This window comes from Ixodes scapularis, unplaced genomic scaffold (genome assembly GCF_016920785.2).
Source record: "Ixodes scapularis isolate PalLabHiFi unplaced genomic scaffold, ASM1692078v2 PGA_scaffold13__105_contigs__length_92229423, whole genome shotgun sequence".
Taxonomy (NCBI): domain Eukaryota; kingdom Metazoa; phylum Arthropoda; class Arachnida; order Ixodida; family Ixodidae; genus Ixodes; species Ixodes scapularis.
The window spans coordinates 38,548,104-38,567,343 of NW_024609839.1; the positions used below are offsets into that span (position 1 = coordinate 38,548,104).

The 19,240-nt window shown below is 44.2% G+C and overlaps 1 protein-coding gene across 1 annotated transcript in view; it reads left to right on the top strand.

Moving 5' to 3' along the window:
* Positions 1–604: 604 nt before the first annotated feature.
* LOC115319408 (neprilysin-2-like) overlaps positions 605–19,240 on the top strand; it is a 191,629-nt gene continuing 172,993 nt past the window's right edge. Inside the window, exon 1 of the mRNA XM_040211985.1 lies at positions 605–677. Coding sequence (XP_040067919.1) covers positions 605–677 — 73 coding nt within the window. The remainder of the gene's footprint in view (positions 678–19,240) is intronic.

Below are 19,240 nucleotides of genomic sequence, written 5' to 3' on the forward strand. Positions count from 1 at the left end.
TAAAACAAGTAAAGTAAACATGAGTTGGTAGTCAGCTCTGTGTTTGTCTTTCTATGTGCCTTCTTTTGTACGTGTTTATGACACGCCGTTGCTACTAATATGAACTCTCACCGACTCGCTCAAGCTTCCGTCTGAACAATGCATTAAGAAATCATCTTCATTTTGTTATAATATTATTTTTCATCAGCTAACAAGTTGAAATGTCATGCAACATTTGTTAAATGTCACATCTTTCTACACATGTGAACACTGAGGCACACTTCGCTATAAATGTACGGATGTAAGTTAGGCAGAACACATTTCCTTGCTCTTTTGGTTGGTATCAATACTGTAGAATTTCTTGCTAACTCTTAATAACATAATAACTTATAGGAATATTGCACATTTCTGATTGGGATGCACTTATTTAAATGAAGCATATTAGTTTTGATAAACGCATGAGCTTAAGTTAGTTAAAATATTATTTAATTTTCCTTGCGAAATGTATTTACTGCTTATAGGTCATCGATGCTTTTTTTATATTTCTTGAATTGTTCTAAGTATCTCCTTTGAATTTTCAGTCCTTTTTGCTACTGCGAACATACACGTAGTTGTGGAAGCCACGATGCAAGCGAATGAATTTTGGTGGCTGTTTGCAGTGCTGCAAGTCGGGTGGAGCGTTGTCGTACCTCCAAAGGGTAAGAAAACAAAGGGTTTCCATGGCTGTGCTTTTTGATCGCTTGTAAACTAGAGAAATATTTTACTTGTGGTCATGTAAAGTGCTTGATGCACTTATGATGCAAATGATTATATCTAAAAAAAAAGAATATCTTCAATATGTACTTAATACAAACAAGAAACCATGTTAACCTCGGGAAGCTATGGTAATGAACCCTGGAACAAACAATCAAACTCGTAGAAATCCGGAGATATCCCTGTTGGCAATAAAGTTCGAATTTTAGGCTTTTTTTTTTTTTTGTGGAAACTATATAAATGATATAATTTGAGATGGACATTTTCTTATCATCAAATGTCCTCTCTCAGGTCTGAGAAACAGCTCACTTTAGGACCTCCTACCTAGCTGCACTCAATTTTGTTTAATATACCGATATTGTTATAAATCTAGAGGAAGACATTGTATAAATCAGATGAAGTTGGTTTATTCGGATTTACTTGATTTAAGTTAGATTTATTTGATTTTAGTCAGCATTATGTGTTTCAGGTGAGATCAATTTATTTTAACCACTGCAGGGTATGTCCAGACAAGGAAAATTATAGGGGTGTCAGACCCCTATGATTTTCAATTAAAGTTTAATTTTTTCAATTAAAGTTTTGTATGAGGTCGCAAAACATGTTCACAAACAAAACAAACCTTACTGTTAAAAAATACTGCTTTGTTTTCGTAAAAAAAAGCGTCTTAAAGTAGGCGCAACAACCTTTCAGCGACGTAAACATTTTCATATATAAAGCACGCCAACTGGCATAAATATAGTAGATAAAAACCTGTTATGTTTTTTTTATATTGAAAATGTGAAAATTGTGAAAAATTTGCTTAGAAATAAAAAAGAACGTCTTTAATTTTTTTGAAACTTCCGTCGATAAACCCTTGAAAACCGGTAATTCATAATCCAAAAGTAAATGTTGAATTGAATTGTTTTATTGAGAGTAGAGAATAAAAGTAAGGATTATTTAAATTGTGATTTCAATCACGATTTTTGTGTGATTGAAGTCAGATAAGTTTTACTGTGTTGATTTATATCGAAACATTCTAACAAAACAATCTCGAATTATTGTTTATTTACAGTTTGTCTGTCATTTGAGGCTCGCTCTGTACATTTGTTGTCTATCTAAATATTAAAAAAAAACTCAATCAACGGCTGAACATGAGCAAAAACCAGTGCTCTACTTAGTAAATAGGAGCGTTCGGCTTGGTTTCTACCTTCCATTTTATTCGTCAGTTCCGCAACATCTGAATGCAATGAAATCAGCACACGAAAAGAGTAAGATTTCTTTTTTTATCAAAATAGAAATCAAGTTTTGCTTCTAATAGGGCGTGGATTACGCAAACAATTTATTTACAGCTATTTTTTATTTGGCATTTTTATTGGTCATAGACGGATGGATCAGTAAATATAAAATATTCAGAATACATCTTGTGATAAAGAATTACTCATGTCTTCCTACAGGGATTTAAATCCATCTACTTGGCCTAAATCAAATGCATGTGAATGAGATTAAAGAAAAAATTGATTCATTGATTTTTTTATTAAAATGTTTGGCACCCTGCTTTTAAATAGGAAAATATAAACCTTTAGTCAGTTCTATGTTGCTGTCCATTACCGTTGGAGGGTTCCTGTCTGAACGGCTAGCGGTACTCCAGCACCGCACCTAAAGTAGCCGTACTTGATCGCATCATCACCCAGACAAAATGTAGCGTTGCACAAAAGCTTCTGAGTTTTTTTCTTTTTTTCTTTTTATTGATGTGGCTTATTTTGTCTATGAAAACTGAACTTTCTGTCGCGTTCAGTCTTCAGTGTTGTATATGGCTGGTTGCGCTGCACTGTGCTTTTTCCAGGGTAGTTCCTTAACATGTGCAGTCTGTTGATAAAATCGTTTGATTCAGTTCTCTAGACAAGAGCACTGCTCGGACCGGAATTTCCAAGCCCGGCCCGACCCGGCCCGACCCGGGCCGGTAGAGGCACGGCCCGGGCCCGGCCCGAGCCCGATAGAATTAAGTTCTAGGCCCGGCCCGGCCCGACCCGGAAGAGACATTGCCCGTGCCCGGCGGAATGTTTAGACAGAAGCTTGAGCCCGGCGCAAGCCTGACAAACTTCTTGAAATATAATCCTGAGCCTGCCCGAGTCCTACAGACTATATACATGAGCCCGAAAAGGTTTGCAGGCTTTAACCTAAAAACTGTCTCAGCATAAAGCGAGCATAATTGATTTGAATTTGTTTAAAATTTAGATCGAGTTCTTTTTTTTTTTTTGGCGCGATAAATGTTTCGACTTATACGATGCATTTTCAAGAATATGGTCAAAATATGCACTTCATAAGTGATTGTAAGAAAAAAAAAGTCGGCAATATTTTATTTATGCATTTCTCAAAGAGTAGTTGGACTTTTGTTGTTCAATTCGATTCACAGATAACTTTTTCTCTAAATGCTTTTGTAGAAATATTCGCAGTCACGTAAGTGCAGCTTCAAGAGGCTGTATGAGAATTAAATTGTATATGGCAGTTAGCTTATCTTTGGCGGCATAGTAAGGCCCCTGCACAAAGTGCAAAGTCAATATATTCCTAACGAGAGTGTGGGTGAGATGTACTAGATAACAGAAATTATAAAACAGAGAGAGGACGAAACAGAGACGAGTACAAAACGAAACACAGAAGAATGTACTCGCCAGTGTTTCGTTCTCTCTCTCTGTTTTATACTTTCTGTTATCTAGTAATTGCAAAGTCAAGCTCGTGTTTTTTTTTCTTCTGCCCTTTTTATTTTTTGAAAAGCAGAGGAAAAGACACTCATGGTGTACCCTGCGACTGGGGTGAACTCGTTTTCTCGACCACACTTTCACAGTATGCTGGAGGAACCATATGGTTCCTTTTATCCACGTAAAGGTTTTCCAAATGCAAGACTTCATTTTTTTGTTTTTTTTTGTTTAGTGGCACCGTAGTGATTTTGCAGGTCGCTTGTTTGTTTTCATTGAACCTAAAAGATCAATTAACACATTTTTTTATATAAACAATTTAGAGTTTGCAGCACACGACTGCCCAACCACGGCCCGGGCCGGCCCGGGCTCGAGAAAATGCGTGCTACCCGGCCCGAACCCGGCCCCCAGGCCGGGCCGGGCTTGGCCCTTGGGTCTGGCCTAGGCCCGTGCAGTGCTCTACTCTAGACGTCACTATACTCTGTTTTCTCTTGCAATGGACTGTAGCGGATGTCGCAAGCCGCCTCAGCCAATAAAGCGTATCGAGTGACGTCATTGCGGCCTCTCGAAAGTCATGTGACACTCACACGGCATTGTGTTGATTTTATTGGTTGTAGCGCCCTCCGTGGTTTATGGGAAGGTAAGACGGAGCATAAAATTACATTAGACTTAAGTCTTCTTACGTGTAAGAATGAAAAAGCATTCCTACAGGCAGGGCATCCCTACAAGCAGCGCGCTCACTCTTCCGCGGGCAGCGCGCCCCGCTCCTCCACGGCGCGACATGGCTGAAAGCAGAGCGTTAAACATCCGCGTCCAAACTGTCCGATCCGACGTGCGAACTGCCGGAGCGACGTTCGGAGGCGAGGGTTTTCGACGCTCTCCGGAGCTACGAAAACCCTCGCCCCCGAACGTCGTTCCGACAGTTCGCATACCCGATCGGACAGTTTCGACGCGCATATGTCTCGCGCTTAAAACATGTCAGGAACACGAATTCTCTCCCCCTCCCCCCGCCCCCATGCATCAGTTGCGGCACTGCTCAACTGATGCCTCTGATGTTTGTAACGCCACTGCACTTTGCTTTGTGTATACAGCACGGAGCGCTAGATTGTAATCACCCAAGGGGTGATTTCAAATAAAACTGAAGAGTGCGTAACTTGTCCATATTGTTAATTCACTCCATATCTTATTTTTATATGACCTAGGGACTATTATAAAAAAAATCCTACATATTTTATGAACTTAAACATTTCGGCAGAAATCTTCCTGGTTAGGGAAACCTTAGCAAACTGAAAATATCACCGACCAAATTCTACAACGAGGCACCGACGCTTCAAAACCGGCTCGGTTTTTCCTTCAGGGACGACTATTTCCAGACAGAGGACAGCAGCTTCGTTTTCTTCTACGCTGATGATCTCTTTTTTTCACTTCTTTGTTAGGTGGTTAGTCCGTTAAAGTAGGACGATGGTAATGTGCCAGTGGACCAGTCGATGTTTCCTGCGTTGTTTGGATAGGTCATGGCTATAAGAAGCCGCTGACGGAAGTTCGTCTCAACTTTTATGATGCTTGTGTTTGTGAAGTCGATTCGGTAATCATTGTCCTCACTGTGCTCCCCAACAGCGCTGCGCTCGCGGTCGAATTTGCGCACATCGTTTTTGCGTTGTTTGGGGGACAATGACAAGAGGCATAGATATACGTGACAAGGCGACAGCCCCCCCCCCCCCCCCCCCCCCCCCCTGCTCCTTCCTTCCGAAATAGCATCACTCAGCAAGGCAAGCAATAAGTCTATTCGACTCGGCGAGAGGGTTCTGAAATAGCTCTGTTCGAGTTCAGAGGAGTGCGGGAGTCGTGCACTAACGGCGTAGAACCAGTGCAGCCACCGCGCCTGTACTGGCGCTGTGGTCGACTTCCAGAACGGAAGTGCAGGGTATCGTTTGCATCTGTTTGCTCTTGTTTCTCCACGCCACGTCTTATGCTACATTTAATTCTTCTCGGTTTCAGGCGACCATTCGCATTTGCTTCGTTCGAAAATACATAAACGAAATCTTTTCTGTGAATGTTTCGTCATTTGAGTGTACTAAAAACGTTTTCTGAATGAAATGCCTTTCTCTCTGCCTTTTTAACGGTTACCGTCTGCTTTCTAGCGTTTATAAGTGTTCGTGTCTTTTGAATGCATGCGCCATGATAGGATTTACATTCACTTGGTAATAGTAGATTAACTCCAAATCTCCCGAGTTTCGCATTTCGATGTTCGTGATATCAGGATGATTTTTTGTCGGGAGTTACTGGTGGTAGCGGGCGGTAGGTCGCTTGAAAGACCAACGTCTGCTGGGAGCGTCAAACTGGCGAAAACAGTTATCGACCGTCATTTTGACGCCAAGTTAAAGCTTTTGTTATGACTTTCAACATAGATCGGCGTGAAACTACCAAGCCATAAAAATCCGATTGTCGGCGTTTTTTTCTTTTATGCCCATTATTGAGCGGCCACAGGTTCCAGCAGACAAAGCATGCAGCTTTTGCTCACCTATAGTGGAATGCGAGTGCCAGTGTACTCAATCGCAGACCTCTGCAATTCACCGGAGTCATCAGTATGCATCCAAGAGCAGCTGAAAGGGGGGGGGGGGGGGCTATTAAGAATGTTATACTTTTCGTGTGCCTTTTCAGAAGCATATCAACACTGTAAATACCCATATAACATCAAATCGAGATAATTTACGTGATCCAATCTTTCAACACTTACCACGAGAAGCCAAACCTGCTGGAGCAGGAACGTTTCAGAATATCATATTCGAGCTAATTCTTTCCTCCGTTAGGATCTCGCTTCCAAGTCCACCACGGGTACATTATTTCCAATAATGCGAGGAAATGTAACCTCCGTCTCGACGTTATTGTTAAACATCGCAGATATTACAACAAGAGCCCCAAGAAATGGTACCGCGAGCAGATGCGGTCGAGGAGTGTCGTCTGCTCTCGTCGCCTGCTCTCGACGTCTGCTTCTGCACGGCCGCTAAACTGAACCCGGAGATGGTGCAAGGTTTTGAGGAACTGGGTCTGAACTCGTTCAGAGCTCTGATGAATCGAACGCTCCAGTGCAGCGGCCGTGCCACTTCCGGTTGAATTGAGTGCTCCAGTTCCGGCAATGCTGAACTTGTTCAGCCAGTTGAGGTGAATCGAAGAGACCTAATATATTAACTGTTGTTCCTTCGTCAGTTTCGTCATCACATTCATAACATAAAAAGCACTGCAATTATTCACAGTCAATCCTACCGTAAGCTGGCCGCGAGATACGCGACAGCGAGTTATCTTGGGGCACTAATGTAGACATTCGGCGAAAAAGTCGCTGAACCATCCGGCGGCCATGATTGGCCGGCGCCAGGGCCAAGTGTGGCGCAGGCCAATCAGCAGGGATGGGCAAAATACATGCAAATATGTATCGAAATACAAATACAAAATACTTCGTCAAAAATGTATTTAATTACAAATCTCATTATATTTCCACAAAAAAAAAAGCATTTAAGTACAAGATGAAAATACAACCAAATGTATTTAGTCTCCTACAAATACTTTTCCAAATACATTCCTCAAAATTTGCGTCAGCAACTTCAGGGCACCTGCAACGTGTTTCTGGGTATCTCATTTTAATTTTGCATCGCACACTCGGGAGTTAGTGTGCGAGGCTCTAGTATCGTAATAGAGATATATTCACAAAGAAACGTAATCAGCTTATACGTAATAGATAAAAAAAGTACAGAGCTTCAAGCAGCTTTTTTTGTCGATCACATTTTGGTATAGAATAGACCAGCAAAGGAACCGAGACGACCAAGACGCGCAGCACTAGCTAGATAATTTTTATTTGTTGTAACTCGCACCAGTTACGAAAATCTGGACGACCGGCGCATTTAGAATGTTCCAGGCAAAAATATGGATGGAAATCAGGCTGGAAAGCATCACAAGCTGTCACAGGCACCTATTTAGCCAGTCTGCCTGTGAACGTCGATTTCGTCACTATTCTTGCCCTGGACTAGCACCGTAATCACAAAGTCACTAAACGCTTGTGCTTGATTGAGAGACACTGCATTCGGTGCAGAACGTACTTTGTTTTCCTGCTCTGGACAGGGACAATAAATTTTAGGGATGTATTTTCGCCCACAAAATTGTATTTAATTACAATTGTATTTGAAATACCCAAGTTTTCGTATCTATATACACACGTCAAATACACTACGCAATTTTTTAATTAAATACAAATGCAAAATACACAAAGTATTTGCAATACGTATTTTAAATACTGCCCATCCCTGCCAATCAGGATCCGGATTTCTCGCCGACTTTTTCGCCAAGTGCCCAGAGTGTCCTGTTTTGCATTGCGTGCTCCCTACACTTACACCGCAAGCCGATGTTCTCCATCTTTCTGCGCGTGTTCCTCCGCCGGCTTGTCCTGTCGAGCGCAAAGAGCACGGCATGACATGGTGCCTTTTGCGCTGTTTGATACGCCCTTCGGCTCATAACGTTGGCCGCGCTCGTACCTAAGGCAAAGCGAAGTATAGCGAGTAAGTGTAGCTCCACTGCGTAAGAAAAAAAAAGAAATTGCGCGGTTGCTTGGGATAGAGAGAGCCGGTTCACACGCTGAAGACAGAGAAGCCGGGATTGTCTTTAAACAATGAGACAAAAACAAAAACATGGGACGGACGCATACTGCGCCGTTAAGGCTGGCAGATATAATAACGACATTAAAAAATTCCTTTGCTCGCAAAGGCGAGACAGGCGCCAGTGCCAGAGCCATTTCCTCTTTGGTGCGTCCCACGTGAATATAGGCTATTTTCGCAATAAAAGACACACTATGGCTTTTTTAATGAAGAAAAATCAGACATGGTCGACGCCCTTGGGACTGCGGACAGAAACAGAAGGCAACCCGCAAGGATCTTTCACAACTGGCACCCTGCAACGCGACGCAGGCCAACGGCGATATTGAATAATTATGGGGCATTGAGGCAGACCGGTACGTTCACAAAGGGGCTGTGAAGCAATATTGAGGTGTTCACGGTTGCTAACACACATGCTACACTGTTAGCAAGTCCCGTGTATTTAGCGAATATTTGGGGTGAAAAACACGCTATTTACACGTTGAGTAGTGGATAATTCGTTCAAAAATCATGCGAGGATGTAAAAAACGTGTCTTGGTTCGGTCATACACGCATAGCCGTGTAGCCGACATCGAAAACACCCATCACCCCTGGCGACGACCGCAGCATTGCCGGCTATCGAAGCACCGGATTGCTTGGGGACACACCTAGGAAGGACCGTGGAGACAAATGCCGCGGAAAGAAACATGTCTCGCAGACAGATATGCACCAAAAGCAATTACGCCATGTCGCGGGACGGGGCGAACCCCGCGCTTACCGCGCTCGCTGCCATTTCTGCCACAGAGAGATCATACATACTAACTCCAGAGGAAAAGGTCCGCCATTTTCCCATACATTCTGGCTGCCGCAAGCCGCGGATCATGCGGGCAGACCCTCGGGGTCCCAAACGCAGTTACATCATCAGAGCAGTTTCGTGAACTTCAACAATCCACGAACTTACCGGTGGAAAGATATTCGCGTTCCTTTCGAAGCTTTCTTTTTGCATAGCGCGCAGATGCACGGCCTCGCGATAACGCTAAACTAAACCATATACCCGGCTTCGCCGATGGGGCGCGGCTGGGCGCGGTTGGGGAATACGAAACTGCGCAACCACCAGATTTCCGAGATTTCGACAGAAGGGAAGTTAATGCAGCGTAATGACTTTATTGCTTTTTATAAGCGTTAGAATAGCTCAGAATTTAGTTTACAACGTTAAATTATCACTGTTTATATTGCTGAGAGTTTTCACTCTTCGCGTTTTCCAGGGCAACGTTGCTTTCTTTCTCTCGTGTTCTGTCGCTCTCTTTTGGGATCGTTCACTCGGGACCCCGGGTGTCGGCGCACGGGATTTGCCACTCCTCCTCACCCACCTTTACCCCCCTGCCTGCCATTGATTCTGGTCGATGGCAATGCGGCTTCCCTCTTGTCGCCCATGTTTTTATTTATTTTAGAGGTCTTGATGATAGTTTCTTACCCACCACAAATAAAGTTATGGGTCTAATTGCTCGTTCTACACAGTTAAAATGGGTATAAAAAGCGTGTGCTCGATTTGAGCACGTGACGTTGCAATTGGTTTCGTTTTGGCTTCAACCCTTCAACTGCAAGAGAAGGTGCTGCCGCTTCTTATGCACCCTCCTCAGAATCTACGGTGCTCCGTGGTGGCCGCCATATTAAAACTTTATACCAGTTGCTGCATCTGTAGGTCATCTTTAAGTTAGAGCTGGCAGAGAAAATCTGGCCACGGCGCAACGCCGATGTACGCTGGAAGCTAGAGGCAGTTTGCTTTCCTTGCTTTTGTTTGGTCGGAGAAAAATCTTTAACAACGCACGTTAAACATGGCACCGGTATTGTTTTGGTTTGTCGGGACGCGAGAAGCTCGAAGGTTTGCAAGCACATGTTGCAAAGACGTGACCGGAAAAGTGCCCCTGTGATGTTCCTAGAAGACGGAAAGTATCAATCGTAATCGTCAGGTGTATTTTGAAAGCGAAGGGAGTCACAGGGTCCACGAGTGCGCAACCCAACGTTACTAAAACACTCAGTTGGGAAACTCGCCGTCGAAACCTGGGCCGCTGGCGTCCACCGAGACCGAGCTAAATGCGACAACAGCGCCACTCTTTATCATTTGTCTGTACTGTGGTCACCTTGAGCTTTTTGAAAGCCTGTTTTTGCGTAAAAACAAACGGAAAAGACTCTCTTTGTATGAAATTTATTGGAGTTTAGTACAAAAAGAGGGGCGCGTGATGTTTTTAAAATCTTTAGTTTGCAGGGTTTTGCGGCACAATTGATATTGTTTTTATACAGCCATGCCTCAGAGGTCCTTTCAGGTAGCGCGTCCCGACCTAGGCGCATGTTAACTTCGGTAGGTCGATGCGGCGTGTTCGCCGGGGAGACAGGGTTGGCACACCTGTAACCTCTTCTGCTGTATCTGTTCTTAAAGCCAAACTAGAAGTCACGTGCACTTCCTCGAGTGGCCGTTGCGGGAGAAATGGTGGCGTTGTGTTCGTCATTAGCTCGGCGCTCGGAGACAGATTAGGGCCACTTTTTCAAAGCTGTCTCCATGGGAGTTTCCCAACTGAGTGTTTTAGTAACGTTGGCGCAGCCACAAACCAACGTTCACGACATTGCTGCGTTGACTTCGGCGATCTCGTTTTGTTTGGTGCAACACGGCGGTGCCAAAAAGAGCTGAAACGTTCGTGTTGTGTGGTGCGGTGCTTGGAGGTAGAAACCCACACTAACACGGAGCGCAAATCGGTTGTTGTGGGGTTGAGGTCAACGGGTTCAGTCCCGTCGTCGTCCGCTGATCCGGTCCAGCTGGTCCGGGAGGACGCAGCGAGTGTTTTTTAAAAGTAAATCATCCTTCATTCCATTTCAAACTACGGAAGTATCCCGATGCATACCGTGAGTAAAAAGCTGCGGGCGTTTTCAACAAGATTACCTCGTTTTATTTGAATAATAAACTCCGGATTGTTTTCCTAAATCTGCCGTTTTTATGCTTTGTGTTGGACTGCGTTTTTATAGTGACGCACACCGCTCGAGTAGATGATTCGGTTCTGCAGACGACCGGTTATACAGAATTTCAAAGTCACCCCCGATGTTTTCCTGTAAATCGCGGGCAAGTTTGTTGCGCTCATCATTCGGTGTGAATAAATTAGGGCAAGATTTCCTACCTGCCCACAGATGCATTAACTGAGGCCATTTTTTTACGTAGTAAACGTAGTGCTTTTTCTTTATTTTGGGACAAGGCGTTAATGCATTTATTATGATACAATCACTTAAGAGTTCAGAAATTGGAGAGAGCGAGCAAGCTTTCCCAACTTTGTCTCTTTCTCTCTGGCACTACCCTGTTTCAATTTCAGTAGGCATATTTACTAGCAGGTACAAACTGCTTTAAAACAGGTCAAAAACAGGGGAAGCTTAGGACGGTGCGGACCAGTGTTGCGGAGTTGCCACTCCGGAGCTGGAATGATTCTAAAATCATTCCGCATTTTCGCGACTCCGGAATGGGAATGGAATGGCGGCAACGGTGAGGGGAATGGAATAGGAATGGAATTATATGCCTTTTGCCCGGAATGGAATGGGAATGGAATGGGCCAGGTTTTTATATTTTATTCATTTATTTTTTTACGTTACACTATACCGAGCCAGTCAGGGAGTCGGTTGTTCAGAAATAAAATGAGCGGGAAACTGCGAACCGGCATAAGGCCCTAACAGACTTATACGCAAAAAAGCAATTAAAAAAAAAACCGTCAAAGCAAAGAACAAAGGGGAAGGGGGGGGGGCGGTGGTGGCGCCTTTCACCAGTGAAGTTCAACACATATCCGGATGCGTCTGCGCCTGTAATATTGCAAGGCTCAAGGGTACATCATCAGTCGACGTGAACGTGACCCGCAGCTCTGGTGATCCGATATCCAGGAAGGAGGCCAGACCGCCAGACGTTGCCTCGCTGTGCGGACCCAGACTTCGTACACCTGCGACTCGTATCGAGCGCGCTGTTTCTCGGAGAGCTCGCAACTCTGCCGGCCATCTCAGGTCGCAATCCACGAGGTCTCTGTTTGAGTGATGCTAGGCGAAACTTGAGAACTGCCATTTATGCGTTGGAGGCGGAGGGTCGGCAGGTAGGACCGTCACAACAGGGATGCCACAGTATCGATTTTTCAACCGTAACAGAAGATAAGACATATGCTTCAGGTGGTCTACTTTTCTCGAAAATTCCAAATGCAACTACCTGCATGGTCTTCAACGAGGTCACCTACAACGAAAGTACGTACTGTCCTTTCATACAGCAGCGTGGGTAAAGTTTCATGTTCAAGGCAACACCTACAGATACAAGAATACTAGCAATACTAGTTCATCCTACCGTGACGTCAAGTTATCAGTGCTGACAGGGACACCCTTATTAGACAGGGAAGTGGTGATGTTTTGATTAAATTTATTGAGAGGCCCAAATCTTTTCGCATCACTGGTCAGACAGTCAGGATGGCAGGAAAGGGAGCGCGGTCAATCCTTGATGGAACTTTTTTTGAACCCATTGAAGAGTCTACGCCCGGAACCACTACCTTTAAGGCGAAGGCCCAAGCCTGCGGGAAAGAAATTTCGGGTCAACAAAAAACTTCCACTTCAAGCTTAAAGCCTCATCTCAGTTGGCGTCGCAAAGAAATTTGAAAAATGTATTGCATCATCAGTATTTATATTTCTGCTCTCCCTAAAATGTATTCTTGTATTTGCATGTTTCCAAAGACTTTTTGCCTCTTTTTAAAATGTATTTCCGATACGTATCGCGATACATTTTTTTACAGATATATTTGAGACTTTGAGCAACTATTTTCATCTATCCCAGTGTTTGTGTTTCCAAATACATTTTTGAATGTTTCTGCCCAACCCTGCAACGCGATGAGATGTTAAGTGACACTATTAACGTTTAGGAATTAGAGGAATGGAATGAGACGATTCAGCCATTCCAGGAGTGGGGATGGGATCAGTGTCCCCATTCCTAGGAGTTGAAAGGAATGGAATTATTAAAAACTCTAATTCCCCGGAATGGAATTGGAATGGAATGGGTGTGCCCATTCCGCAACACTGGTGCGGACTCCGTGTTTCGCGCTTTTGGGAAGGTGGCTGGGTAAACGCTTTTGCGAGGTGTGCGGAATATGCAAGCGATTTTGTTATGCCCGTCGTTTGCGTCTCTCCAGCAAAACGAATAAGATGATCTACAAAGGCGCAATCACAAGCCAAGATTTACGATAGGAGTGCGTTTGTTTCGGTGGCCCGTGTAGTTGTATTTTACCCTGCTCGGCTGCAACACCGTGTCTTGACGAAGAGCTTGAACGGTCACGGTTTGTGCTGGCCTCCCGGTTGACAGAAACCCGCATCGCCCGCATCCCTTTCATCCGCAGCTTGTAGCCAGCTGATCCTGCTGCTCAACGGTGAGGAAGCAGTGAGAGCGACCTCTGAAGTGAATGTAAATCCTCGTTTCATTCACTTATCCGGTGTCAAAGTGTGGAAGATGTCCAACGTGTACTGAGGGCGAGAACTACGAGCGTTTTGCCTTGCTTTTATAACCGAAACCAAAACAACGAGATAACTGCCTTTTATACTCCAAAATGACGGAAGCAATAAGTTTCAACAGGTCGAGTGCCTCACCGAAGATGTAGGCATGACGGTGCACACTGTTTAAACGGCTTGCACTATCCACGAGTGGTACCAGGAAAACGGCGTCAACAAAGAAGGAGCTCCCGATTCAGCATAATTCAGTGCTACGGGCCCATGTATATTCAAAGTTCGGGGTGGTGGCAGTATAAAATAAAAAAAAAAAAAAAAAAAAACGCATCAGCGCCCCACATTACTGATCATGAATAATACCGGTCACAAACTCCCAAGCCCCACCGCTCCACTCGACACCGACAGGACATACGACAACAAACTGCATCAAAACGCCCTAAAAGTGAAGGCGTCTGCTCGCGTACGGCAACTAGCGGAAGTGAAGTGTTGGGCGGATGTCCTTCACAAAAATATATAACAAATGCTTTGCGGAAGGATTATTTCCATTTAGCGACTGTAAATACTTAGGAGTTAATTTCACCCAATCACTTAAATGGCACAATCATATTGACTATACAATAGCAAAGGCAAGCAAAATGTTATATTTTATCCGGAGGAATTTTAAGGGCGCTTCAACAGAGGTGAAAGAAACTCTTTATATTTTGCATGTTAGGTCGATACTCGACTATGCATGCATCATTTGGGACCCATACCAAGATTATCTTATCGAAAAATTAGAAAAGGTACAAAATCAAGCGGCACGATTTGTCAGCAATAACTATAACCCTTATGCAAGTATCTCTGAAATAAAAGCCATGTTGGGATGGGAATCATTAAACACTAGAAGGTATAAGTTAAGGTTGAAGTTTTTTTCATCGGATTTATTATAATGAAACTGGCATTGATAGAAATGAGTATTTGTATAAACCAAGTTACATGTCAGCGCGGTTCGATAACTCTGAAAAGGTTTTTGAGTACTGTTATAAAACAAACAATTTTGGTAGTTCTTTTTTTGTTCAAACAATCAAAGACTGGAACCTGCTGCAACAGGAGCTGGTCAGTATCTCAGACAATGGTGTATTTTTTTCTTGTTTGTGAAAATCACTGTTATTTGTTATTTCGTGATCCCCCCCTACGATAATGCCCACGAGGCGATGTAGGTATTCTGTAAATAAAATAAATAAATATTGTATACGGAATGACAAAATACCAATAATTTGCTTTTCTATCTGATTCAAGCTAGTCGAACTGCTCATAACACTGGTTAAGCAAGAAAATAACACAAATTTGAACTTTTTCATAACCGGTCTAAGATTTATTGTTAGTATATCGTTATTTGTCGGAACGGACTAACATTATAGATTTTGCCTCCATACTTTTTAAACGCAAACAGTTCTAACACACGGCTGTCCATTGCGCCGTGTTTTGTGTCTTCTATAAATCTGTAACGGTCAGCGACCAAAGAGCTCACCCGCACATGCCAAGCTAATATGCGCCGCGGGGAGAAATGCACTTCGAGTAGGAAGTGTCGGGCGGTAGTGTCGCTGTTGTGTTTGAGTATGTACGTGTCACTAGCTGATGTGTAATACGTGGTATTCGTTTTGCCCGCGATGTATGTAGGTTTGTTGCCTAGTCGTGGTTGCTCGCAGCGTATTGACAAACTCGTTTTTTTTTTTTTATATAGGCTGCTAGAAATCTCGCTAGGTGGCGCAAGTTATCGCCCGATTCCAAATAGTTAGCTCAACTTACTTATTCATGTGAGTTCGGCATTCGTTTTTTTTTTTTTTTTTTGTATAGCGGCTTTGTTGAAGCTACCGACACCGCCGCCCTCCGACAACGCACGTACGTACCTTTGCACGTAGCTACGTCTGAAAGAAGCGCGGCTCGCTGGGCTCGTCTCTCGCCTGTTCTCGGCTGCTGGCCGCCATGTTTCATAAAGAACACGCTCAAACTGTGTTTCGCGGAAAGCAGACGCGGTGTAGCGTGTTAAGTTTACACGGCACCTCGTGTATAGACGAATAACACACATTGCTAAGTGTAAAACGAACACGTTTTGACGTGTCCGCTATGGGTAGTGCTCCGTGTTTTTGGATAAATCCGAAAAACACTGAAAAACACCCGCTGGTAAAATTTTGGTCAATTCGGATTTTTCTGATAAACTCCGAATGTTTATGCGCCAACGCCACCCCCCCCCCCCCCCCCCCCGGCAAAAAAAAAAAAAAAATACAAACTTTTTTTTTTTTTTACAGCTTCATCAGCACGGAGTCATTGGCCCAGGAAAAATGCCACCATAATTATCTACCGAATCTTAGACCGTTGTTAAAAGGTGTCTTGCCGCTTATATCTTCGACGTTGATTCAGGGCAGCAGGTCATTGTATATTCGGGTCGCGACAAAAGCCACTCTTTTTGTTTTCAGTTTGAGCCATGCGATTTGTGATTTAGAGAAAGTAGAGGGTATGTTTTTGCAACAGTGAAGTCTATGGACCATAGAGATTGTATTAAATATAGAAAATTAGGGACAGTTGAAACTCTCTATTACATCCTTAACCACTCCACCTCGCGCGGCCGCGGGCTAGATTGATGGAATAGGATGGGATGACTGCGAGCTTCGTAGCGACTACCACCGGCAGTTTATTGATTTTAAGGTATCGACGTTTATCGAAGCAACACTTGTGTGCGACTTTTGTCGTGAGACTAATTAATATTGCCAATGGTAATAGCACGAACGTCAAATTCAACTGAAGAAATTTTAATCGATACAAGCGCGTTTTATCTTTTATCTAGCATACGCTTACATCCGGTTATTATTTACATATTTATTTTCAATAGGAAACACTGCAAAATTAAACTCCGAATTTCGGAGAATCCAGAATCAAACAAATATAAACTCCGATAAACTCAGAATATTCGGCAAAAAATAAACTCCGAAAAACACCCTCCGAATTTGACGAAAAATAAACTCCGAAAACACGGAGCCCTAGCTATGGGACAACGGTTTACAGGTCTGGGCATGTTATTTTTGCTAACAGTGTAGCGTGCGTGACGTGAGCGCAGAGACCGGAGTGCCGACGTCATCAATGTGGAGAATATTGAGATGTGGTAACCTTCCCCCTCCGAGGTCTACACTCTAAGAAAAAGTGAGCACCCCCCCTCGTCATCGTGCGTTTTGACGGCTGTAGCTACCCCACAGGCTTACTTAACTACCCACTGGGCTCGAGCCATTGAGAGTTAGCACCCTGTTGGCAGGTGACAAGCATGGGGTAGTCACGTTTTAGTAAACTCTTGAATTGAACATTCAAGTGCATGCAGTCGTTCAATAGTAAAAGTCACTTCAAAAATCTCAAAAAGTGCTTCAAACTTGTTTTCTTTGTGCGTTGGTTATCATTTATTCAAATTTGAACCGGTCGAAACAAGCGTGTGGCTCAGTTCACCTAAACTGGCAGAAAACAAACAAGTACAGGCAACCTTGGTAGGCACCTGCTAAAACCCGAGGCAGATAAAAAGTATCGCGGTTGTCCTTTTTGGTTCCGTCGCGGGTTTTACCATGTACAGCAGTAAACAGCTGGCAGCTGGCGTCGTGCTCAAGGAATTTAACCGAATTTCTAGAAAAGCACAGGAAGCTACGCACAGGCGTAAGTTGACTTGAATGTTCGCCGGACGAGATACTCTCGTCGTCTTTTATTGTGCGGTTCAGTAAAGAGCGTGCTCTCAATAAAGGTGTGATCGGTCAGTTCTGCGTGCAGATCAGTTGCAACTGGCCTCCTCGGTTCCGCCGAACTTGCGCGCCTGTCGTACCCAATTTTTTTTTGCTTTCAAGTGCAGTGAAGTATGAAGCATTGAACACCACGACTAAGGCCGGACAGGACGAACGTACACAGATATCTGGAATCATGTCCGTGTATTTCACTATTTCTCTGTCTCGAGGTATATGATTCGCCTTCTCTGGTTCATTTGGCACATTTCATCGAGCATACTCGATAAAAAAAATGCTTCAAACAAGGCCGATTTAGACAATAGCATTTGACAGCGTTGCGTCGAGAACCGAAAGTCACTCACCGGCACGTCTGTGCTTCGTATCAAGCGTGGAATCCAATTCAAGGAATCATCTAGGCACGCGATATAAGCAGCAGGAATGTCCTGATTTCTTGCTGCCGCAACGCAGTCAGACGCACGCAGTCAAACACTACTGTCTCAACCAGGATTTAGATAATTTAGCATACGTATTTCGCGTTCGTTGCTGGTGAAGGCACGGGCCCGAAAGCAGCAATTCTGCACTGTCCTCTTGGCGCGAGCGCGAGCGCATAGAACGGATATTTAGCGAAAAGAAGAAAACTGAAATAACGCTTTGGGGAGGACCGGCGGACGGGCTTCGCTAAAATCACCTGCGCGTGCTCGGTGTACTCAACGTGTACCCAACCGCCGCTAAAGTCAGTCTGGATATGTAAAAAGAGAAAAGAAAATGCATCAGTGTGTTCATAAAGTTGTGATTGCAGAAATTGGTTTCGATAATTAATACAATTAATTAAAGAGGCTTCTGTATACTTGAAGTGTAGGCAAGCGAGAAAACGAAACTGTTGAAAATGTGACGTGTAGCAACTATTCAAATTTATTTATAACCTGCAGTTCACTTTTGCAATGGCCCTACATTAGAGATACGAGCGCTTTCCTAAGGGCAGTAGAGGAAAAGAAAATATACGGCTAAATCTTGCACAGTATTTTCGTATTTATGCAAAATATGACAGTGGTCACCATCCTAATCGGTCACCTAAAATACAGTAGTATATAAGCCGGTGGTGTTGACTCGACGTCTGTATAGGAATGTAGTGTGTCAACATGTGATGTTGTATCTTGTGCTGTTTCTGAATGCATTGATGTATAAAATGCTGTGATGTATGTATGTCGCGTATGAGTGAAGTGTGGCGTGGGATATGTACATACGGCATTGTCTGGCGAGGCGCTCAGAGCAAAAATTGCTGCTTTCTTTTTTTCTTTAGTTTGAGCACTGTCCGTTAGGTGGCGCGTGTCGCCGCCCAATTCAAGAAGTCGCGCGTTTATGTGTCTACTTGTTTGAGTGAAAAACATGGAAGGGTTCCATGGCTCCAGCCTCCACGTAGCAGCCACGAAGGGTTCGGTCTGGTTCGGTTCTCGGCCTCTCGTCCAAATGGGATCTGTCCCATAGCCAGTTGAAGGGTGTTCCGTGCGGTGAATAGCGCCAAGTGCGTGCACAGACGCGGTGAGGATTACCAGGGACTTGAAAGTGGATAACGAATGCTAACAGGTGAGCAAGAGCGTTGAACGATCGGAACCGACGCCGCTTAAATCGGTGATGCTTCGCCTCGCCGCTGTCAACCGAAAACGCCGGATCACTTGCGGCGAGCACAGTAAGCAGATGCTCTGTTCAATAAAGACATCATTCCATTTGTCGCTATTTTGTTTCCTTCTTCGAATGTTTTCTGGCCGCGAAGTAAATGCAGCCGGCCTCGCGAAAGCAATAGCGGAGAAATCCCCTCGATTGCGCCCCCCCCCCCCCCTCACATCGTCGCCCCTACTCGTATCGGTGAGGTGAGGGACACCATAACCCTGCCCCATCCCTCACGGTGCATCACTGCCCCGCCCTTCATTATACGTCACTGTTCATTAATCACTAACATAATCACCCCCTCTAGACGGGCCTCACA